We start from the raw sequence: 24,260 nt of genomic DNA, 5'->3' as shown, positions 1-24,260 counted from the left end.
GCTACTTCTTGCTGAGCTGGGAGAAAGAGGGAAGGCAGAATATCTAAAGATCCAGATTCATGTTATGTATAGTTCCTTCCAGGCTCCAGTCACCAGTCTCTGAGCTTGATCTGTCTCCCCCAGGCGAGGCCTATGGGGAGATGCAGTGAGGTATTTCAAAGGCCTATTCTTAGCTTCTGAGCCCAGAGTTGAGTTTCATTCATTCAGAGCACCTTGGGTTCTCCATGATGTCCTGAGGACACCTTGGTCCTCCTGGAGGTCATTATATCCCACCCCAGGCCTCCCAGAAGCTGGCGGTGAAGGGGTGTGGGAAACGAGACACAACAAAGCCGAGGGCTGGAGAAGGTGTTCCTCTGCCCCCACCCTCTGACTATTGTCCCTCTGCCAGGGAAGTCTGCGGGCAGAAAATCAGTCTCAGCACTTGAGCACTCCCAAAGAACAGGTGGGGATCACCTTCCAGAGGACACGGGAAAGGAAAAGGCTGAGGGTGGAAGAGAGTCCAGGGAGGTAGGCCAGCAGGCTCTAGGGAGGGCAAAGGAATCCCTCGTCTAGGTCACTTGGAAATCCCCTCAGGTGGATCGATTTCAGTGCTGAAGAGTTCCTTGTAGAGTGGGGGGAAAGCAGCTTGAACCACGATGGGGTGGAGATGCTGGAAGGTCTGCAGCTTTTCCACATGCTGGCTGCACAGGCTCCGGAGCTTCCCCTTGGGCGGCAGCTGGAGATGGGTTAATGGGGAAGGGGGGTCAGTACTTCAGCCCAAGCCATCACCTCTCTCCCCAGAGCAAAGAAGTCTCCTCACCCTTCCCGGGCTGGGATAACTCTCCTTGCTTTTCTCCTGAGCACTCGGCACTTCTGGAACAACCAGATCCCATTGGTAGGAGTATGTATGTGTTCAGAAAACTGGAAGCAAGTGAGAGCTGACGTGGGACAAGTACAAATTTTCTGGGTGATGCGCCCAAGTATTGTTCCTGCTACTCCTAAAATGAACCCTGTTTTAGGCTCTCTAATGCATACTTTATGCTCTTATAATAGTGAACTTCTGTGACGCTCTGTTATATGCTATCACGTGCATCCTTACCTTTGTTCAGCTGTTCCCGTCACCTAAAATGCCCTTCCGACTCTTCTTTGCTTGACTAATTCTTTCTTTCTTTCTTTTCTTTTTTATTAAATTCAGTTTTATTGAAATACATTCACACACCATACAATCATCCATGGTATACAATCCACTGTCCACAGTATGATAACATAGTTATGCGTTCATCACCACAATCTATCTCTGAACATTTTCCTTACATCAGAAAGAACCAGAACAAGAATAAAAAATAAAAGTGAAAAAAGAACACCCAAATCATCCCCCCATCCCACCCCGTTTGTCCTTTAGTTTTTATCCCCATTTTTCTACTCATCCATACACTAGATAAAGGGGGTGTGATCCACAAGGTCTTCACAATCACACTGTGCTTGACTAATTCTTACACACCTTCAAGTGTCACCTGCTCTGGAAATGTGTCCTTAATTACCCCCAATCTGGATTAAGAGCCCTTTCTTTGGGTTTTCCTTTGTGTAGCATTGAGCACATTGTAGCAAAATGACCCAATTTGTCTGCCTTCTCACCCTGGACTTAAGCTCCTTAGATAGGGTCTCTCTCTCTCTCTCTGTACCCCTTGTACATATCATAATGCCTGGCACATGGCAAATGCTCAATAAGTGTTTGAACTGAACAGAATTCCCAAGCAAGTCCCCAACATTGAAAGCAGTAAACCACCACTGCTGACACTTAGCCAAAGGGGAGGTGAAAAATGAGCGGAGACCTATGTGGAGACAGAGGCGGGGAGACCTCTCTGGAGAAAGACTGAGAAAAATCATTTCTCTCCTGCAGTTTCCTATATATCAAAGGAGGCTTAAAAATAGCTTTCACCAACCACTAGGCCCCCATCCCCACTCCTTGTTTAGTTACCTAGGAGAGGGGCAGTCAGACGGGAGCAGAGAACAGGCAGCCTGAAGATACCTTGATATCTCTTTTCATCTCTACTGCTTTATTCTGAGTTTTCCTGGGCCATTGCAATAGCTTCATGCATGCATTCATTTATTCAACAAATATTTATTGACAACTTACTCTGGGCTAGGCCTTGTGATAGGTTCTGGTGATACATCAGTGAACCATTATTAAATTTACATTCTGGTGAAGGAGCCAGAAAACACACAAATACATGTCAGATAATAAGTTCCATAAAGAAAAATAAAGCAGATTGAGGAGTAGAGGGCATTCTGTTGTTGGATGGTCAGGAAAACCTCTCCTGAATGACTAATGGAGCAAGCCTTTTGGAAAACTGGGGGAAGAACATCCAGGCAGCTGGGACAGCAGGTTCAAAAGCCTGGAGATGGGACTAGGCTCGGTGTGAACAAGGACTAGCAGGGAAGCCCGTGTAACTGGAATGGGTGATTGAGGGGGCAGAGGAAGGTGATCGGGTGAGAAAAGAAGGCTTTTGGCCATGACACAGATTCTAGATTTGATTCTAAGCATGATAGGCAGGTATAGGAGAGTTGAGAACCAAGTATGGCATGATGTGATTGACTTTTTTAAAGAGGGTCATCTTGGATGCTGAGTGGGTGCTGTGTGCCTGCTGCAGCATGGACAAGGGTGGAGCAGGGATACAGTTAGGAGGCCTCTCGAACAGTCCAAATGAGAGCCAATGGCAGCTAGACTAGGCAGTAACAGTGAGGGAGGTGATACGTTTTAAAGGTGCAGTCAACCGGATTTGCTTTCTAACTGCTCTCCCAGTTTCTAGTCTCTCCTCCTAATCAGTCCTACCAGACTTGAAGTTCTTCAGGGACAAGATTATCGTTTAAGTCATCTTTGTATCCTCAGCTCTTAACTCCGTGCCTGGCACAGAGTGCCTAATAAAGACTGCTCTAATGATTTACATACACAATTGGCTCTTACTGGTTCCAAATTAAGTTGCCTAAATATTGGCTCTGTGTATATCATTCCTTTGGCCTCTGGGGCTCCACATTGCCTAGAAATACAGCCTTGACTCTTTAATATGTCATTGAAAGTCCTCTTCTATTTATCCCTGACCTGATTTCCAAGCTTAGCTTCTGACCCCATCAAACTATCCCAGCTCCTGATCCTATTCTTTAGTCAAAATGTACTATGAACTAGCCTCCATATATGTACTATCTTACCTCCCTATTTTTGCCCATATTTTTCTCTAAGTCTGGAATGCCTGTCCCATCCCCATGAATGCCTCTTAAAATCTTACATCTTTCATGGTCTAGTTCCACCTTTTCTTGGAAGCATTTATGATCCACTCCTTTTCTACTCTCAAATTATTTGTATGCCTGTTCTAAGCTCTCATATTTTCCAAACATCTCTTACTATAGTAATACATTGGGAGGCACAAGGATATGGAGGAAAGAGCATTGGGATTAAATCTTGTATTTATCATTTACCAATCGTGCAAACTAGAACAAGTCACTTAAGTCTCCTTGTCAGTGACAGGGAGATTTGAACACCTGTCTTATTGACTGGGTTGCCATGAGGCTGAGAGATAATGTTTGTGAAAGATCTTTGTTTATTATATTATTATTATATGTCTCATTCTACTCTATATTGGAGTTATTGGTAAATGAATCTCTTCTTCATACCAGATTATAAGCTCTCAGTGGGGGCAAGGACCACAGCTGTGTATCTTTCCACAGTGCCTTATACAAGCAGGTACTGGGTAAGTGTTGGCTTTATCAAACTGAATTGTTCTATGGCGGTCCCTCCCAATTTCAAGCTCTCTACTTTCCTCTTTATTTGCATGGTAGCGATCGCTCGTGCCCTTGATTCCCACTGCTGTTGCAAGTTGGCTAACATGCTATGGCCCTCAAGCATCCCTGTCTGTGCCTTCAGACCCTGCCCCTCACAGCCTTGATGTCACAGTTCTGGCACTGAGCCTGACCTCCTCTTCCCTGGGGACTGTTCCTACCTTGGCCAGGATGCCTTGGCGATGAGTCTTGCTGAGATGATGGTGAAATGCCAGCTCCAGATTGTACTGCAGCTGTTCTACTTTCCTTTTATCTTGGAGCCCTGGCCGGTCTGAAGGAGGGGTTGAAACCATAGTGGGAAGAAGAAAAAACACGGATATCAATTTCTACCAAAGGGTGTATCTTTTTGGGCACCTGTGGTGGATAGAGGCCTTTTCAGCAGAGGATCTTTGTGTGTTTGTGTCTTGTGTTTGATAAGGGTTAGCTCTGGGACCTTGGAGTTAGCTAATGGTCTACAAGGAAAACCAGGGATGAGAGCTTCCAACCTCCCAACTCCAACCTACCTTCTCCCTGGTACCCTAATATTTTACACAGCTCATTCAAAGTGATGGCCTCAGTGAAGCTCAACCCCTTGTGTGTACTTCCAGGCCCGTCCCAGGACCCGGCCTCTGCAGCAGTCCGTGGCTAGCTTCAGCACACAAACCACCTTTGCCCTAGCTCTTAACACAGCCAGCAGCCATCCTCTCTTCCAGTTTCACAACTCTTTTCTGCTCTTAAACAGCTCTTTTAAGTTTTTATTTCCAGTTCAAGGGGCACATTTAGCTCTCTACTCACTGGCAGAGCCAGAAGATTGTTAATCTTCATCTTCCTGGTCAGGTAACAGCTCCACCCAGCTCCCCAGGTCCTCTTTGAATACTTTGCATTCAGCTGGCTCAGCCCAGCCCAATCCATTCCAGTGGAGCAGATTCCCAGGGTCCTGCCATTATAGGCCTATGGTCTTAAAATTAGTTTACAGAGCGCAGTGATTCTTAACCTTGGCAATACATTACAATCATCCGGGGAGGCTTTTAAAAATCCTGACACTCAGACTGCACCCCAGATCAATTACACTGGGATCTCTGGGAGTGGAACCCAGACATCAATATTTTTTTAATGCTCCCCAGGGGATTGCAATGTGCGGCTGCCATGGAGTCACTGACACACTGTAACAGTCAGACTAATTTCCACCAGGAAGGAGGCCCACTTCCTCTTAACCTCACTTCTCCCCACTTCTACACCCCCACTTTCTGCTGCTCTTTTCTCACGTTCCTCTGACTCTTCATTTTAACTCAGTTCATTTTATAGAAATATTGGGTGGGGCTCATTCTGCTATTGAAAGCAATTTCCCAGATTTAACCGCATCCTAAGGTTCAGGTTCTCCAATATCTGCTGTGCCCACCTTGCCACCTGAATGTCCTTTACCCAAGCCCAGCGACACTCACTGGCGTTGATGAGAACAAGGGCTGTGTAGAGGGCGATCTCATCCTCAGAAAAGCGCAAGGCACTTAAGGAGTGGGAGAAGTCAAAGATGGAGCTGATGAGCTCACTGCATCCTGAAATGGAAAGGAGAAGAATGAGCAAAGTGGGTGAGGCTGCGACACCCAAGGACACCCACCCTGTAGGAGTTTGGAGCCAAGGCGGCAACCTGTCCTGAAGAGAGGGTGCCCTGGGTCATGAAGCTTTGGATGGGGTTGCCATCGGTCTCCTCTCTCGCATTCCCCCCTGCCCCTCACCCAAGGCTCGAAACAGCTCCATGCCACCGTATTTGCCTTCAAAAAAGACTGTGTGGTTGTCAGCATTGTAGGCCCGGCACATCCTGACCAGCACCACTTCCATTGCCCCTGGGGAGTGAGGAGAAAAGATGCAGGGACAGTGTCAAGCAAAGTCAGGAATCCATTTCTGACCTGCTCAGTGTCCTGGTTTCTGCAAGCCACCTCCCTCTGCTCCGCTCTGCCCCATTCCATGCTCTGTCCACTCTCCCCCCACCCCAGACCTGCCCATCCCTCCCTGCTCACCTGCTTTGAGTAGCACGATCTGGTCATTCTGGCAGAGCTCCATAAAGCCCGAGAGCCTCTTAGCGAACTCCACCACGTACTGAATGGCCTCTGTGAGGCGATGTGCGCAGCGTTCCCACATCTCCCACATTGACTGCAGGGAAGAAGGAGGGTCCCACTGGATTCCTCGTTAGGACCTGGTGACGCTCCCAAGCCCCTAAGAGCCTCAACTAAGGTATTGTATATGAACTCCTACATTCTGAACACCAGCTATTTTTTTAAAAGCATATTCTTAGCACAAATGCACACTCAGGGATCAATTCCTGTCTGTCACACTTAACTGAGCACCCGCCAGCTGCTGGTACTGACTTAGCTGTTGTGGGGGAATTAAAAAAATAAAAAAACAAACTTATGAGAAACAGCTTTGCCCTCAAAGAGTTTGCATTCCCACTGAGATGAAAAGGATATACCTAAGGGTCTTAACAACCTAGAGAGGCAAATTGTAAGTGCCAAATGAGCGTTTTTAGAGCAGGTGGTATTGTCAAAGTGCAACAGAAGAGAAAGCACAAACTTTGGCGCCAGATGGATCTGAATTTGACTTTGACTCTACTGCTTTGTGACCTTGAGGAAGCCTGTTAACCCCTCTCAGCTCAGTTTCCAAGTTTGGTTGTTTTAAGAATCGAGGATAATTTATGTAAAGCATTTAGCACAGCACATGGCAGAGAAGGGGTATTTAACAGATGGTAGTCAGAATTATGATTATTACTATTGAAAGAAGAGGAGAAGGGAGGGTATACCGTTTTGGGTGGTGGAGAATGCGGAATGAAAACTGGGGAAAATTTTAATAGGCAGGGGGCTAAGGAAAGCTCTCATCTCAGCTAGGGTGTAGACACACACACACACACACACACACACACACACAACTATGCTTAAAAGCAGGGTGGGTGGGTGCACACCCTTGTTGGCAGACCAGTGTGTATCTGTAATACTCTGCTCTGCTCCAGCCCACTTGTGTGTGCATGCGGCCATCCCTGCACTCTCCCAGTGGTGGTGGGTGTCCTGCCTTCCCAACATGGCCTCCTGGCCTCACCTTCCTCTGGTATCCGGTCACCTCCTCCCGGGAGAAGAGGTTGGAGCGCTGCCGTAGCAAGTCCTCCAGCCGCAGCTGACATGTCTCTCGGTAGGACTTACAAACGTTCTGCACCAGGTGCTCTGGGGATGGAGGAGGAAGGCACGAGCTCAATTTTAACCAGCTCCTACCCCTACCCATGTAAGGGACTCCTCTGCCTGGGCCGTCCCTGCTTTGCCTCTTCCCTGGGCCTTTTGCCTAGGACCCCTCAACTCCCTTGGGGTCATGTTTACAAGGGGTGCAGGCCAGGGTCCCCGTCCTAGAAGCCCCTCCCTCATCTTCACCACCCTCTCCATCTTCCCAGCCGCTCACCAATCTCCGTCAGGGAGGCATAAGGCACCTCTGGGGTGCTGCGGAAGCTGGGGCTGCAGTAGCTGTCCGGACCCTGTCCTGGTTCCCCAAGCCCAGGATGCCTGGGTTCCTCAAAATGAAGTCCGCATTTATCAAGGGTCAGCTGGCTGCCTGGACTGTAGAAGCTCTCTCTGCCTTCAGCCTTGCCCCGTTCAGGGCTGTATTCAAGGTGGTAGGAGGCTCTGTTGAGCCCTGCCTTGGCCACATTGTTGGAGTAGGAGGGCCCAGAGCCTGGAACCTTCAGGAAACCAGGGGGACAGGCAGAGGCCTCGGGCAAGTCAGGCGAGGAACCCAGGGGCAGCTGCCCGTCTGGGAGCCCCAAGCTGTAGGTGAGGGTGTCTGCTCCTTGGGCCCCTGCAGGAGGGGTCTTGGCCACTTGCTCCCATTGCTGCTGCTGCTGCTGCTGCTGCAATTGTTTCTGCACTTCGGCGTGCAGGCTGTCCCTTTGCTTCTTGGACATGCGGCCAAACTTGACAGCTGAAAAAGGTCCAGGGATCAGGAGTTTTTTGAGGCAGGAGAACATGGTACAGGGCAGGGTTAACAGGCATTTTGATCATCTCAGGATTAACCTGCCAGCTCCCTGAATAGCTGACTCCAAGCAGAACTTCTCTAGCCCTGCCTGAGAATCAACCTTCAGGGAATTTATATTTAAGACCCCTTCCACCTCTCGCTCTTGTTTGCTTCAGGGATCTGTCCACCTCTGCCGTTTTGATCTCCTGAGCAAATTCCTCTGGCTCTAAACCAGCCTCTAACAGTGGCAGAATTCAAGGAATGAGCTGGGCTGGGGATTCTGGCCTCTTGATATTGGGGCTGGGGAGTGGCTGAGTAGGGGGCCTCCAACTGTATTGGGGTCACCTCGCCTGTCTAGGAGGGTCGGAGGAAGAGGAGAGCTGAGAACACAGGTCTCCCTGTGGTCAGGCCTACAGGCTCCCTGGTGACCTAGATACTCACCACAGCCCAACCCAGGCTCCGCGGCTTGTTTCTGAACATCCTCTTCTGCTCTCTCTTTCCTGCCTTTTTACTCCCCCCCGCCACCCCTCCCAGGTGTGGGGGCACAGCCCCTCGCCCCGCCTGCCCCTTTGCACCCCTGCGTGTTTCCTTTCGCTTTGTTATTTTGGGCACTGAAAAGTGCTGACAGGCTCCTTCTGGCTCCCCATCACCTCGTGCCTCCCCCTGCCTTGCCCTGGGCTTCTGTGGTGGTGGTGGTGGGTGGGGGGCTGGGGGGCTGGCGAGGACGTGGTGGGTGAGGAAGGAGGATGCAAGCCCCAGGAACACCAGCCCTCCCTCTTCCCCAAGCCTTCTGGGCTGTTCTTGGGCCGACTCTGGCTCCATTCCTGTGTCCTAGGATGGCAGGGGGCACTAGGAGGGGAGGTGGTGCTGCGACAGGAGTGATGGAAACTGGCGGGAACTGACCCAGAAGGGAGACAGATTAAGAATTCATGCCAGGGAAGAAGAGGCTGATGTCTGGGGCTTGGGAAAAGGAGAGTTGTTCTAGCAGAGCCTAAAGCTGGGGACTCTGAAGAGCTTTAGTAGGATGACCTGCCCACCTCCACAGCGGGTGGTGTAAGAGAAAAGGGGCTGTCAGAAGGAGGAACGGAGAGCAGTCCTCAGGAGGGGTGTTTTTGCTGGTTAATGCCTGGCTAGCATGGCAGGCCAGGCTGCCCCTCTGGAGACCCCCAAAACCCCAGGGGCCTGCCCACTCGGCCTCACCATCTCGAGACATGCCCAGTGCCAGGCATTTCTGCAGTCGGCAGTGCTGGCATCGGTTCCGGCTGGTGCGGTCGATGGGGCAGTTCTGCTGACGGGTGCAGGAGTAGGCCACGTTACACTGCTGGCTCCGGCGGAAGAAACCCTGGGGTAGGCAGATGGAAACCAAGGCTCTTATTCTGGCCCAGCCCTGCTCGGCCCTCTTCCCGCCACCCCCCGCCCGCCCAAAAAAACACTCTGGCTCCAGGCTTTTCTGATCCTATAGCCTATCAGTTTTCTCTCCTCCATTTCTTAGTGTTACTGTAATTTGTCCTTCTGCAGTCACTTTTCCAGCTTAAGATGAGGCCCTCCTGTGTGCAGAGCCTTCCGGGTAGGACACCATCTCAGGCACCTCCCTCACTGCCTCAGGAGAACGTCCCTGGAGTCAGAAGGAAGGTCACCAAGTTCCTTCTCCTCCCTCTCTAAAAAGACTGTGTAAGTGTGTGTGCATGATGCACATACACAAAGGCAAGCACACACCTGCAACTCACCTTGCACCCCTCACAGGTGATAACCCCATAGTGGATCCCAGACGACTTGTCCCCACAGATTTTGCAAGGGATCACTTCAATTTGTGCTGGAAGAGAGAAAGAGAAGGAGGTCAGCACAGCAGCTTCTTCTGCATGCTGCCACCAAGTACCTGGGCTAGAGTACACACTACACCCAAGCACCCACTTCTCCAACTACTCCAGTTTGCCGTTTCCTCCTTGCAATATGGAACGAGAAGTGAAGCGCCAAATGCTGCTCAAAAAGGGGGCTGTGGAGGCTTTTTTTTGGGGGGGAGGGGTGTTGAAGGAGGCAACAGGAGGGAGGTGTATCAATTTTATGGGGCAAGAAAGCAGCTGCAGAGAGGCCACCTGCTCAACCCTTCAAGTGGAGAAGCCCCGGTTGTCTCCCTCCCTCCCGCCTTGCCACACAGGAGTCCCCACTGCTCACACCACCTGCTTCCCACCCAAGGGGACTCCTTTGTGCCTCCTTCCCCCACTGGGGCCCTGCTCCCATGGGCAGAGTATGGAGCATGACAGGAAAACCCAGATTCGTGTCCTCAGACAGGCAGAGAAGGTTCAGGAAGGGGCCGCACAGAGACTGGAGGGCCACAGGGCAGAGACCACTGAATGAGGTCCAGAGAGGGTAAGAAGAACCAGGAGATGGAGGCTGGGAAAATGGAACTCAACAGCCCAGCTCTTTGGCTCCTGGAGAGCCAATGGAGAGAATCCAACAGGGCCCCTAGAGGGTGGCTCTGGGTATCAGCCTGTTAGAGTGTGCCCGTTTGCTTACGTGTGTGAGCACATCTGCGTCTGTGTGAGCACAAATAATGACTGTGAGAACTGGCTAAGACTAGAGACCATCCCATTCAACCTCTTTCCTTTATTTTACAAATGAACAAATAGGTCAGATGAGCTGAAGTGTTGGGCACAAGTTCATGCAGCTAGCCTGCCCCAGTGCAGGGACTACATCGCAGATGCCCTGAGCTTTCCATTATGCTGTTCTGTGTACATGGCTTTTGGAGTACACATATCAGTGGGCATTTTGAAGTTGTGCCGGTTGTGTGTGTGTGTGTGTGTGTGTGTGTGTGTGTGTGTATGTGTGCAGTGAAAGCTACATGTGATTTACCAGCCAGTGGGTGTGCACACGCATGCCTATTTAAGCTATGTTAGTGTTGCTCACTGGGCACTAGGACCCCCTTGTTCTCTCTCCCATGTTGTGACCTGTGTACACCCCTTCTCCCTTCACTGTGGCTTGCTGCTGGCCCCAGGTTCACCATCCCTTCTTGGTCTTGTCCCTGCTAGTGCCCACTGCTCTCTGCTGAGTTTCAGGAGCTGGCGGGAGGCCTTCCCCCAGCCCATCTTTGAAGGGGAGCTGGGCAAAGCTCGGGGTCCCGGCTACTGCAGCTGTTTTCAGCCCTTTCGAGTACTTATGGGTCTCCTCTCTGCCTTTGCTGACCTGTCGCCTCCTCATGTCCTCTCCGAGTGAGGGAAGCCTGAAGGAGAGCTGACCAAAAAAGTGGTCTGGGGCCCCAGCCCCTACTCATCTCTCACATGTCTCCCACCCCGAGGCTCAGAAGAAGTAGCTCTCTCCCTGTAGGGCAAATCCACATTCCTGTGAGCTCCTCCAGGGCTTGGGCCCTGGTCACATGGAGGGGCTGCTTGTGTGAGGCAGGGAGGGTGACCAGGGCTTACCCCCCACTGTTCAAACATTGTTTCCTTCCCTCCTCCTTAAACTGTCCCTCAGGCCAGCCTTGAACCGAATCAGAGTAAGCAGCTGCCCCCTCATGGGGGACACGGCTCACTTCATTAGGTCTCAGTTCTCTCCCCCATCCTCATCCACACTTGCCTACCCAACACCTGTACCGTAATCTATGGCCATCGAGGGCCAGAGGACACGTGGACTTTTCAGATCCTTTCCAAGAAATTAAGAGCAGATTTTAATGCCTGGAAGGCAAGAGAGAAAGAGAGAAGGAGAGTCAAATTGAATACCTGGAAGAGAGGTGGAAAATAGGTGGGGAGGGGGGATGGGTGGGGGTGGAGGGGATGGGTGGGTGGGGGTACCAGCTCTTCTAGTCACTTAAACTCTCTAGGTCTCAGTTCCCTCACCAGTGAAATTGGGATAAAAATAATATTACCTGTCAATGGGATGATTGCAGGTAGTACAAATGATTAAATGATGTCATCTGTGGAAAGTGTAGTGTAAGTGGTAAAGAGCTGCGCATGCCAGTCATTATGGAGGGGCAGTGAAGGCAATGAAACCCAGGGGGCATGTGGAGACCTGACCAGACCCTGAACCCATAGATTCTGCTCTTGTCAGTCCCCAACATCTCCCCCCTGGCACCCTGTGGTGTTTCTCTCCTCAGTGGCCCTAAGCCCAGAAAGGGGAGAAAACCAGCATGGGTCACCCAAAGAAGTAAGTGGGCTGGAGATTAGGCCAAGCCACAGTGGGAACTTGGGCTCCCAGCCCAGCAGGCAACCACAGGCCTCCCTGCCTCTTCCCTTCTCCAGAAGCCACATCCGCGTGCGTGTGTGCGCTGACCACATGGGTGACCCCAGACACTTCTCCCTGCCCCTCACCTGACCCACCACTCGCCCTGGCTCTAGGAACCTTATAACAGGGTCACCAAGACCCTGCCCTCCTCATAGGAAGATGTGGCCAGCCAGGGACCCCCTTCATGCAGATTGCGCGTGTGGGATGCTGAAGCCGTAGACCCCAGCCTCTAGGCCAAGCACCTCTCCTCCTCCGTCCTCCCCAGCCAGCTCAGGGGAACACAGTGAGACAGGCACATAGAATCAGAGACTCAGAGCTCGAGTGTCAGACCCTCTACCTTCTGAGATAGCCTCTGTCAGGGAGAAAACAGAGGCATTAGACCCAGAGATAGAGAGCTACAGAAACACAGAAAAACCCAGACTCGTGTCCTGGTCTCATGCCCAAACCCTGTCCCCCTCAGCACTATCAGGCCCCTCTTATCCTACTCCTCCCCCTCTCTCCTGCCACCTGTACCCTCTTCAATGCCATCTACCCAAAACCTCAAAGAGAAAGTACTGTCACACATGCGCATGAGTGTATGACTTGTGGAGGAGGGGATGGGAGAGAAGGGGAGGAAGGGGAGTGGTACAGGAGGTGGTGGGGTGAACGGGAGCTGAAAAACACCTCGGATAACTCACCTTCAAAACCTAGCCCTGTGAGCCAGGTCCCTGAAGCTGCAGGTGGTGGGAACCCGGATTGGGGAGTGGGAGCTGAGTAATCACAGGATTACTCAAACTGTTGCCTGGGAGACTAGCCTGCCAGGAACTTACCGTCTAAAGGCCTGACGGTGCCAGGAACTAGAGCCAACCAAAGGTCAGGAACCTCTAGGCCTGCCTGACTCCCACAGCAGCCCCGAGTCTACCCGTAATCTCACCCGCTTCCTTGGGAAGTTCTTTGTATCTCACCTGCGGCTCTCCCACTGTAGCTCTCTCTCGAGACCTTTAGAATACTTTCTCCATCAGAGGAAAACCCTCCAATTCCACACACTCCAAAAGGAGAGGGAAAGAGAGAGAAAGATTTAGCTCCTTACATCAGCTAGTGGCTGGATAGCTCCAGTCGGTTGCCTTTCAAACAAGATCACCTGGGGAATCTTGTTAAAATGCAGATCCTGATTCTGGAGGTCTGAGGTGGGGCTTGAGATTCTGACTCTATTTTCACAAGCTCCTAGTTTACAGTCTACACACTGAGAAGCAAGAATTGAGTTCCTCTTCCTACTTTTGTGCCAGGCTGCTCTTCCCTGGGGATGGGGGTGGGGTTGATGATCTGTTCCCTGGGCTCATTCTTGTTTCTTCCCCACCATCCAGCCTGATCTCTAAAACTTTATTCTGATTCAGTACTAGGAAAAGAGAATGGATCTCTTCTGGATTGCTTTGCTTTACTCAGAGATTGAAGGATCCTCAGGGAGCATCCTCTAGAACCTCCTATGTGGAGAAATACGGTAGAAACAAAGCCATCCCTCCTCCTCTGCCTCCAACCTGCTCTAATCTCATCCAGCTCACAGCTGTGAGATTCATTGATAGTGCTTCGTGAAAGCATCCAGAAGCCTGGCCCCCTGCCACCCCAAGAAGCCGACCCTAGGCCCTGTCCAGGTGCCCTATGCCACAGAGAGGAAGTGGTAGGAGCAGAGGAGGGGCTGCAACCTTGAGGGCTTTCTCCCCTCAAACCCCAGAACCGCCCTTTGTGGAGAATGGATTCAGACAGAGGATCCTGGGGTCCTCATCATCTCCTGGTGCCCTCTCAGTCTGGAGCTGGACTGGCCTCTCTCTTCCCTTTCTCTCGCCCTTCTCTCCAGTGCTATTGATTAAGGAAGGTTAATAATAGTGACAAACATAAGCACTGCCCTGTGTCCTTACTCTGTGTCAGGAACTTTGTACACACTGTCATTTAGTGATCCCAACAGCCCTATGAAGTAGGTACTGCTAGTATTGTCCCCATTTTACAGATGGGGAAACTGAGGCCTAGAGAGAATAGGTGGCTTGACTAGAGCCAGTGCCTTCGCCCACTAAGTTAAACACCCTAGAAGAATGAGATGCCTAAATGCACCAAGGAGAATGAGATGGGGCGGGATGGGGGCAAGGTTGCCGGTGGTAAGGGAAAAAGGATGAAGTGAGGCGGGTGGGCTAGGAGCAGAATTCAGGGAGGAAACCCCTGGGACTAAAGGCAGGACTCATGGCTAGCATAAAGACCCAGAGAGATATTCCCTGTGTCCCAAACCTTCCTTTCTGGTCCCTGCTTCCTCCTGCCTTTACCCACTTCTCCAGGGCAGGCTTCTAAAGTCAAGGTGTAACAACTCGTCCATCCCAACAGAGCTTCTGATTTGAGACTACTCCGGAAGACCACAGCTCCTTTAGGGTGTGGACTGGGTTTCATGCATCTTGGGAGGCCTCTCTTTGTAGAAATGAATGAATGAATTAAGAAGAGGAATGCATCCCTTTTCTTAACTCAGGCTCCTCTACTCCCTAAAGCCAAAACTCTCAGTCTCTCTCACCACTGAGACCACAGCTCTGTCCAGGGGTCCCCTGTGCACCCGAACCTGTCACCAGCCTCCCTCCTTTCTCAGCTCTCAGTTCCCCCAGCTTCTGCAAAGCTGGAAACCAAGGTGGTTGGTGCTGCCACAGGGGAGCAGGGGAGGGAAGGCAGGGGGAAGCCAGGGGAGCGGGTCTTCTACTTGGTGTACCCTACCCCCAGCCCAGACCAAGGCCCTTCCCCCAGGCCATGGCGAGAATTTTCTGCTGATACACCCAGATCCCAGGCTGAGAAAGTAGTAAAGCTAAAACTCAGGTGGGCGAGGGAGAGTCTGGGGTTTTGAAAAGCCATGAAAGACAGTCAGCCACCCAAAACCCCCTCCTGGTGCCCCCGCCACCCCCGCAGTCTGGGACGGGAGAAAGGAGGAGAAAAAAAGAATCTCGAGTGAAAACAACTAGTGAGTGGGGGGAGGGGATGAATCACCCTGCGGAAGCTTTGAGAAGTGGGAGCTCAAACGTCACCACCAGAGGCCTTCCCTGCCTCCAGGGTCGTATCTCCCTCTTTCCAGAACATCTCCTCTGCTCGAGAAGGCCAGGGGACCCAGAAGGACCCTGCCTCTGGCCATGAAGCACCTTCCCCCAAACAGACAACTCCGTCCTTGCTGAGCCCCAAAGCCCGGGCAAAGGGCTGCATTGCAGCAGGAGGAGTGGAGGTTAGACCTTAGAAAGAACTAGCAGTTGAAGATAAGAGCAAGACTCCAGGGCTACTTTCCTTGGAAAGTCCTTAGTACGAGAAAGTCTTTGTTCCCTGTAATCATAGTTAGGGGAGCAGAGGCAGGAAAAGGGCAGGGTGAATCCCTGGTTGGAGCAATACCACCTCAGATATTTTCATTGTGGTGGGACAGGCTTGGACCCTCAAACTCCAGGTGCCTTGGGCTTTGGGCATTTGGGATTTCTGTTTGGAAAGGAAAGAAAGGAAAAGGGGAAGACGTGGGAGTGATGCAAGGAAGGAGGGAGTCCTTTACAAAGTCTTGAGATCCCAGGTGAGATCTGTGGCACCCTGGAGACTTGAACTTCTCTTCCTGGTCCACTGCTCCTAATTATTATGAACTGAGGCTACAGCCAAGTCAGGTATGGGACTTGTGTTCCTCATCCCCCCCAGCCCACCCCAGCCTAATGCCGGGGTACATGCCTATTGGCTCCACACTGGCCGTGTGCCCCCAGGGCGAGATGACTGGGCCACTCTCCATCTGGCTGGCTGGAGGTTCTCTTTGGCTAACGGTCATTTCCTCTCTATTTGACAGCAGCAGGTCCCCATGGCAGGGAGCTTATGCCATCCTTGTCAGGACTGCACAAAACCCGGGCTTCCCACTTACTGCTCTCCTAGACCCTATCACTGACCCTTCTTTTCCCTCCGTTTCTCCCTGCGATCTTCTGTACTCTCGTCCTGTCTCTGGGGCTTCACGCCTCAATGTTTTTAGCTTTCCTGGTATTTCTCCCTTTATTCCTCCATCATGATATCACTGTCTCCCCATACATTTCATAAATCATTCTGGCTTTTGAGTTTGGCCTCAGCGTCTCTGTTTATTTCTAGATCCATTTCCGCTCCTTGTGTGCCTGGCCCTTGGTCTTTGGGTGTGTCCGAGTCCTGAGCCCCCAGTGCCCTGCCTGCCCCCTGTCATGGTTGGACGGGGTGGTCATGGCCAACACTCACCAGGGGGAGTGAGTCATAACTTGGGGCTATGAGATGCCCGGAGGTGTCCAAGTGAGAAGGCCCAGTGCCACTGAACTCCAGGTTGGAGGAGACCCCCTCTCCTACCTACCAGCCTGGGTGAGCTGTGGGGGGATATGGTGTAGAGCTGCCCAAGGATCTCCCTTAGCCAGGACTGGGGACTCCTGCCTTCCTGCCAGGCTCTGACACACACTCAGTCTTGGCTTCCCAGGGGTGATTCGCTGATTTTGGGTCGCTTCTAGGAAGACCAGTCTGACATTCGTTGCCGCTAATGGGAGAAGCCAGAAAGGAAACCAAAGCTCCAAGGGCCCCTTGTTCCTTTGGTGGGAATTTTTGGCTCTTATCTCCACCCCTTTTCCACTCAGCTCTTATACATGCTTTGTGGTTTCAGTCCCAGTCATGGAGCAGAGCTGTTACCCCTTTCCTTTCCTTGGCTTCCTCTCCCTCTAGCCTTGAAGAGAGCTACCCTCTTCCCCTTCTTCCACTAACATTGAGGGATGCCTAACTCAGGATCTGGGGCTCTCTCCTTGTTCCTGGGCCCTCAGAACTGGAAGCCACTTCCAGTTCTGAGTTAAATTCAGATCCTTTGTTTTGCAGACCAGGAGACCAGGGCTCAGTGACTTGCCTAGGGCCACATGGCTAGTCAGCAACAGAGGTGGCCCCAGAACTTGGTCTTTAGGCTCTCAGTCCATGGGCCTTTCCGGGACCCAATATAGCCTCCCGTCTGTGGCTTGTGGGAAGACTCTAGGCTGAGGGCTGGGGCTGCCTCAGGCCTCAGGCCACAGGTGCATGGGATTTCCCTTTTCCTCCTTAACCCTGTGATCTGAAAGGGTTCTCTGGTTTCCCTTCCATGAACATGAAGGCTGTTTGACTTGCCTAGCCTTGGCATGTTAGAAGGTACAGAGACCCTAGACATTTGCCCACCAGCTGTTGGACCATGTCTGCAAGCCAGGAAGAGGGTGATGTGGACGACTTTCCACTCCCATCTCCAGTGCCTTGATCTTCCATCAAATGGGTGACAAACCTGGGGGGACCACACACACACACACACACACACACACACACACACACATGCATAGTCACTCACACACTCTCATGCATGGCACCCTGGCTGGGTTCCACTTGGTCATGTACCTCTCTGAATTGGGCAGAAAGTAGAGTGACTCTGAGGCCTAGATGCTGACCCTCCGTCTGCTGGCCTTGCTTTACTCTCTCTGTCCTGCTGCTTCAGGGCACAGCATCACCCCCTTCACAGGCAGGCTGGAGTCATGGAGGAAAACACCACAATCCGTGCCAGGAGGCGAAGTTCAGGCTCCCCCTTAATTACTAACTTCCATCTACTACCAGCTGTGTAATCATGGGCAAAGCACTCAGCCTCCCTGGGTCTCAGTCTCTTTTGTGAAATGAGGGGCTGGATACCTCAGTTACCCTCGGAGAGCCGTCCTAGAACTCATGATAGAGGAGGCCCTCAACATTCCTTCATGTTGCTGCTGCAAGGGAACTGCTTGGGGGCTTAAGCGAGACTCTCCAACTACTACACCCATCTCTCAGACAGATCTTGACCTTGACCTTGGCTGGGACACACACTACCAGGGAGCCGCTTTCCTCACACTGCTCCTGGGACAGCCCCACCCCCACCCCCACCCCCTCCAGAGATCTCAGGGATTCAGGGATGATGACAGGACCCAGGCTTTCGCTGCTCGCTCCCAGGTGCCCCATTCACTTACTTCTCATGATTGAGCCTTCGGCTTTGCCAGCCTTGGCTACCCGTCCTTCTCAGCCGGGTGGTCCAGGGATGGGGCCTCAGCTGGCGACGGGGGTGGAGGACCAGGGCCCTCTCAGCAGTGCCTCAGCCCACGGTTCTGCACCCAGCTCTCCCCCCAGTGCTCTGGGCTGGGGGGTTTAAGCTCCGCACCGCACAGGTGGCCCAGGGACAGCCTCCCCCAACTCCACCCCCCCAGGGGTGCAGCGGGTAAGATGACAGGCGCCCCATGTGGCCAATCTGGGCCTGGGGCAGGGGTGGGGGCCGGGTGGGGGAGGGTGTGAGGGGCGGGGCAACCAATAGCAGGGGGCGTTGGAAAATTCCAAAACCACATGTGACAGCCACACGCGGTAAAGGCTGTTTCCACCTGCTGGGGTAGTTCTGGCTGGGGAGCCGGAATGGAGCTCACACGGACCTGGGTCCGGGTTCCTACTCCCCCTCCTCCTGAGGAGCCCCTGAGCCTGCTCTTCCTTGCCAGAGGATTGCAGGGGCAGGGATGTGTCCAGAGGTAAGTCACAAGATGTTGGCTCTGGGTGGTGGCATGTGCCACTTGAGACCCCTGTGATCTGCCAACAGCCCGGCCCAGTGTGGTGCAGTCTGGGAGCCTGTCCCACTATCCACCAGGCTCACGTCCCCTCCCTACAAACATGAGTGTATGCCCTGGTCCAGGGGAGAAATGATAATAGTAGTGGTAATAATCATCAGGCAAGTACCCACCAGATACAAGAAAGGTTGGTCCAGTTTCCTCGGAGCAAAATGGCTGAAATTGGGATGCAGATGATGATAATAAATGACAATAATAATAGTGGTACTATGTGCTAAAAATGGTTCCTTACAAAATAACTCTATGAGGTAAGTACGTTGTCCTCATTTCAAAGATGAGGAAAGTGAGACACAGAGAGGTTAAGTAACTTTCCCAAGGTCACACAGCTGGAAAGGGTGGTGTTAGGATTCAAGGCCAGGCAGTTTGGCCCCAGACCCCACCTGAGGGCTGGGAAGGTTTCTCCTGGCATGTGGGTCTTTCTATAGTCGAGGTTCTTGGCCTGGATAGAGGTCCTTCCTTCTGAGGGGTCAATCAATTTCAGAGGCCCTTCAGCCTCATATCAGCTCTGTGGGGTATCTCAGGCTTGGGGGTCTTTCTCTGGGCCCCTCCATATCAGTCCCCTCTTGGTCTGGGTGTCCCCTCTAGGGTTTCTCATCTCGGATCACCCCTTGGGGTTGTCTCCATTTGGGGGCCATTTTTCAGAATCTCTCTGTCTGGGGAGAACTTAATCTCTCCTGGATGCTCTGGGCCAAATCCCCTAAGAGATCTCTGAGCTTGCCAGGTTTCTAGCAGCTCTTCAGCTTGGTATAGGCCTTTCTGGCTGGGCCTCCTGGGGCTTGCAGGAGCTGGATAGACTGAGGGAGAGGCTCCCAGCCTGGGTTCTCATGAGGACACTCAACGGGTGTGGGATGTGACTGGGATGGCTGCAGAGGGTCAGTGGAATGGGGAGGGGATAAGGGGGTGTGGTCCTGGCCAAGGTTTCTGTGGTAAGGGTTTAAGGGTAGGAATGGGGTTTAGCTTCTCCCAGTTCCAGCCGCTCCAAAAGTCCCCCTTCTCCCCGCCACCCACATATGGTCCCTGACCCCCACCCCTCCACCCCAGCTCATCCGCGTCACTCCCTGACCCGCTTTCCTCCCAGGGCCCTGCTCAGCATTTCCGTGGGGCCCTGTGGCTAGGGGCAAGTGAGGCACTGATCAGGATTGTGCTGAGCAAAGCAACCCCCCACTCAGGAGGATGGAACATTCTGGATGCACCCCCCACCCCCAGCCCCTGTCTTTACAGCTCAGGGAGGAGGTGATGCTGTGGCCCTCTGAGATGTCTCTGCTCAGAACAAGGCGATTCTAGGCAATTTTAGCAGTGGGAGGGATAGCAGCGAGTTCTCAGGAAGAAATTTCATGGAGAAATGCAGAGGGCCTCTCCTGCTCCTGAGCAGTCCTCATCAACTCAGGCATCCATGATTATGAAAGCCTTCTTCATGGATGGTGCTAATGGGACGTAAACCTCGGGAATGAGGTGGAGTGGGTGCGTTTTCTGGGGGAGTAGCCTCTCCTGCAAACTAGGAGGATAGATCTGGTATGTTGAGAGGTCCCTAGTGAAGATGCTTACTTGCTAATGACCATTGGGAAGTCCTTCCTGAGCTCTAGTCCCCTTCTCACATGCTGCAGCCTCAGGCTTGCAGTACCCCAGTATTGAGTGTCCCTATTCATTCTGTTTCCCACAGAGACAAAGTCTTTCCTGCTCTCTAGCCCTACACAGCCTGGCTCCAGGCTTGTTTGCATCTCAGGATGTGTTAAACACAGAGATGAAAACAAAACCCAGCTCTGCTACCACAAAGCCTGGCTCCCTGGCCTCCCATAGCAGCGCTGAGTCCCGAGGCCACCCCTGTCTCCTCAAGCTCCATCCCCCACCCCAAGCCCCCTCTGATTTCCTGTGCCTCTGTCCAGCAGCTCCATGGCTCCCCTTTTTCCTTTGTTCTCTCCTTGTTTCTGTACGGTATTTTATAATGCTCCCTCCTCGATCACTCTACAGGCTTCTTCCTTTTCTCCTCCCATTGCTCTAATCTTGTGGTTCTTCATTCCCTCTCCCTCTTTCCTCGCTTTGCCCTCGCTTCTGTTTTCTGGGCTCCGCCTCTTTTCAGGCCCTGGTCATCTGGCTGTCTCCTCCATCTCTGCACCCTTCTTCACGAACCTCCCGGAGCCTTTCGCGAATTCTTCACCATCTCTCCACACCCCAGCACCAGTTCCTGCCCTCAACCCCCACTCACAGGTGTGGGTCTTCTTGGCAGCCGACAGCTCTGTAAAGAGAAGAGAGAGGGTCAGAGTCAAAAGTCAAAGATCATGGGGGTGGGGCCGAGAGATGCTACCCCGCTCACGGCCCCCCCTCCCATCCCGGTCCTTCCTGGTAGAGCCTGGCATCTGCGGAGAAGACGGGGGCACCCTCTGCAGCACCCCTCTCTCTCGTATCCTCTGCCTTTTAGCCACTCTGACCAGATCCTCAGAAGAGCCCGGCTCCTCAGTGCCTCTGGGACTTCCCACAAACTCTTCCTTCTGCCTGGAATACCTTCCCTTCCACACTCCTGAATCTAGCCAATTTCTCTTCTTCCCTCAGGTCTCAGGTTATATGTCTCTTCCCTGGGGAAGCCTTACACCCCCCCCCCACCCCTTCCCTCATGCGTTCACACTCAGCTCCCTGTGTTTGATTTCCTGGCACTCACTGCATTAAGTAACTGCCACAATCGTGTCATTATCTATTCCATGAGTCTTTCCTGCTAGACTGTGAACTCAATGAAGGCAGAGACTGTGTCTGTCTTGTTCACCTTATTATTCCCAGAGCCTTCAACAGTGGGTCTGCACGAGAGGTGCACAGTAAATATTCTGCAGCCAGGTTAAATCTCTTGGTTGCATGTCTGTGTCTGGAAGCATTAGGGGGCTTCCAAAGGTCTGGGGGTTGAGAGAAGACTGGTGAGGGGGTTTGGAGGAAGAGGAGGGGAGACTGCAGACCCGGGACCCCTCTCTGCCTTCCCTGGGCCTTGGCTTCACTGCTTCTGGGTCCAGGTGGAGACCTGGCAGGAGGGAGCACAGGGAAGCTGATGTGGGGTGGGTGGGGGTGTGTGGACCTCCAAAAAGGGCAGGGAGGACCAGTGTGGCAGCAGCTGCCGAGGGGACGATTTAGCTAGAGCAGGGGTGGGTCGTTCATTCATACAGTTAGCGTTTATTAAACACCTACTAAGGGAGCCCTTGGGGAGATATGTCCCCTGCCAGGTTTGGTCCATTTCCTACTTCCACACAGCAGCTCCTCACAGAGCACAGGACCAGTCTTTTGTCCCAGAAAGCCCTGCAGCCCTGCCTTATGCCACCTGTAGCTTCCCTTACTTCTGATTCTGCCCTCCTGTGTTGTCCATTTTTTTTTTCCTTTCTGCTGTCCAATCTTGGACATCTCCCACTGCCACCATCTCTCTGTCTGGGAGTTGCTCCCCAATGGCAGGCTGCCTACGTGGGCTGGGTGGGGTATGAACGGTGACGGCCTGGGCTCTGCGGGGGTAGGGGAAGGACTCCCAGAGAGGGAGTGGCTCCATCCGGCCCCTCCCACCTGCCGGCTGAGCCTCCCTGGCCCCACCCAGCTTCCTCCCTGACTTGGCACCTGGCTCTCTGGCCTCCAGTGGGGGGTGGGGGGTGGGATCGAGCTGCTTCCTCCCCCTTGCCTGAACAGCAGAGAAGAGTTCTTGCTCCACCAGGTGGTTCTGGAGCTCGTTAGCTCTGGCACTTACACTTGCCCCTCAGTGGTCCCAGCTGACCAAGCATGTGGCAGTGGGATCCTGCCCTGAGGGGGTCCCTAAGTTAGACCATCTGTGGGGCCAAGGACCACCTGACTCACCATCCCACCCCTGCCCTCAACCTGGTGCCCCCATTCTCTGCAGAAATGAAACCCCATGCCCTTGGCTGGGGCCAGGCTAGTGGACATGGGCAGCCAACAGGGCATGGTTACTCCCCCAAGCCCCTCCCCAAACTGTCACTTCTTAAAGGCAGGGCAGGTTCCTCCGTTTTGAATGAACAGAGGTGGAATGGCCCACCTCCTGGCCACTGTCTCCCAGGGATGCAGCCAGCTGAGCTGTCTCAGGAGCCTCCTGCCACCCCCCTGGGGCACACTCACACCTGGGACAGCTGCCTGCGTACTGATCCCTCTGCCCACTTGCTCTGATTCCCCAGTTCTGCTCTTGCCTTCTCATCTCCCCCTCCCGTCTCGGGTCTCGGTCTTGTCTCTTCCTTCTTCACTCCTCTCTCTCTTTTCTCTCCTCTATTCTCATTCCACTCCTCCTGCTTCTCCTTCAGTCTCTATCAAAACTTATCCTGTCTCACCCTCCTGCCTTCCCCGGTTAGTTCATTGCTCTCCCTCCTTCCCTGTGCTCCTGTCTGCCTCCTCCCTTCTGCCCCATCTTTGCCCTGTCTCCCGCCACCCTCCTCACTTCTTGCCATCTCTCCCTCCCCTCTGGCCCTCCCAGCAGGCCCTTCCACCTGCCTGCGGGGCTGTAGGGCCTCTTACCCCGTGAGGCTTGGTGGTGTCTCGATGGGGCCCTGTCCATGGGGCAGCTCCCTTGGTGCCGTCCTTGCTGCCCTGGCTGCCCAGGAGGGCAGGGAGCAGGGCCCAGGGGAGGGTGGAGGGTGGAGGGAGGAGGGAGGGAGCACCTGGCCCGCCAGCAGGCAGGGGAAAGGAGTGGCTGGCAGAGTGTCCTGGGACCGGGAGGGGACACGGGGAGAGACCAGAGGACCAGAGTTCGGAGCCTTGAGGAGAAACGGGATATGTGAAGGGATTTATTGATCACCTACTGTGTTCTGGGCCTTTGCCAGGTACTTTATGTACATCCATGGTTTTATTCCATCCTCACGATACCCACCATGAGACAAGAATAATTATTCCAGATTTACTGATAGGCCAAATGATGCTCACAGATATTATTAATCACTTGCCCCAAATCACAAGGACAGTAAGGGGTTGAGCTGCGATTTGAACCCAGGTCTTTGTGACTTCAGAATTGTGTGCTTTCCACTTAACCAAGAAAGGTGACAGGAATGGGGGAGATGGCAGGGGATGGCATGTTTGAGGGGATCCTGCCTCTTCTCCAGGATAGGATCAGGCTTATCCCACCAGTTCCTTGGGTCCTTGGGGCATCTATCAGCTTGGCCCCTGCCCCTTGCCGCCCTTCTCTAGAAGCCCCTGGCTCTCTAATGTCTCTATCCCCCTGGTTCCCTCGGGGGCTGGGCAGGCCTGGAGGAGTTTGCAGAGGCAGAGAAGCAGTGGGAGGGGAGAGAGGAGAGACACTAGGCTGGACTAGTGTGTGTGGGGGGGCAGGGGAGCCCCCCAGACTGAGTGGGCCCATACTGCGGTCTGCACTGTTGGACGCTGAGGAGGGCTCTGAGACGAGGTCCCCGTGGAGCCTGGATGCCATGCTCTCCTGCTGCGGCTTCGGCCCAGAGTTTGATTAGCTGGGCCTGGCTCTCCTGGTTACCCAACAGGCTGGCTGGCCAGGGGCCAGGCTGCAGTGGGGAGGCTCCCTGGCACCTCCTCCTGCGCTTGCTCCCAGCTGGTAAACAGCAGTGCAGGAGCCAGCCATACTACAGCCTCGTGACTCACCCACTCCCCCCCACCTGGTGCACGTGGCACCTGGCGTGGAGAGGGCAGGCAGCTGTCCCTTCCCTCTCCGGCCCTCCCATCTCACCATCCTCCTCTCCT

At 53.1% G+C, this 24,260-nt stretch overlaps 1 protein-coding gene across 4 annotated transcripts; it reads right to left on the bottom strand.

The window, feature by feature from the left end:
* Positions 1-44: 44 nt before the first annotated feature.
* On the bottom strand, positions 45-23,173 carry RORC (RAR related orphan receptor C). Of its 4 annotated transcripts, none has more exons than XM_037825964.1 (11): positions 23,073-23,173; positions 20,797-20,826; positions 9,504-9,589; positions 8,977-9,118; positions 7,228-7,743; positions 6,877-6,998; positions 5,808-5,940; positions 5,526-5,633; positions 5,235-5,345; positions 3,975-4,084; positions 45-715 (listed from the first exon to the last, which is right to left on the bottom strand). In XM_037825964.1, the coding sequence occupies exons 1-11, from the start codon at positions 23,110-23,112 to the stop codon at positions 554-556; spliced, it is 1,560 nt and encodes a 519-aa protein (XP_037681892.1). In that variant the 5' UTR covers positions 23,113-23,173; the 3' UTR covers positions 45-553. The 4 variants fall into 4 exon arrangements, 3 of the variants coding, with proteins under 3 accessions (XP_037681892.1, XP_037681893.1, XP_037681895.1); XM_037825965.1 differs by having other exon boundaries at positions 5,562-5,633; XR_005215234.1 differs by having other exon boundaries at positions 578-715; positions 3,975-4,103.
* Positions 23,174-24,260: the final 1,087 nt, after the last annotated feature.

Source organism: Choloepus didactylus, chromosome 2 (genome assembly GCF_015220235.1).
Source record: "Choloepus didactylus isolate mChoDid1 chromosome 2, mChoDid1.pri, whole genome shotgun sequence".
Taxonomy (NCBI): Eukaryota; Metazoa; Chordata; class Mammalia; order Pilosa; family Megalonychidae; genus Choloepus; species Choloepus didactylus.
This window is presented reverse-complemented; position numbering and strand designations above follow the sequence as displayed.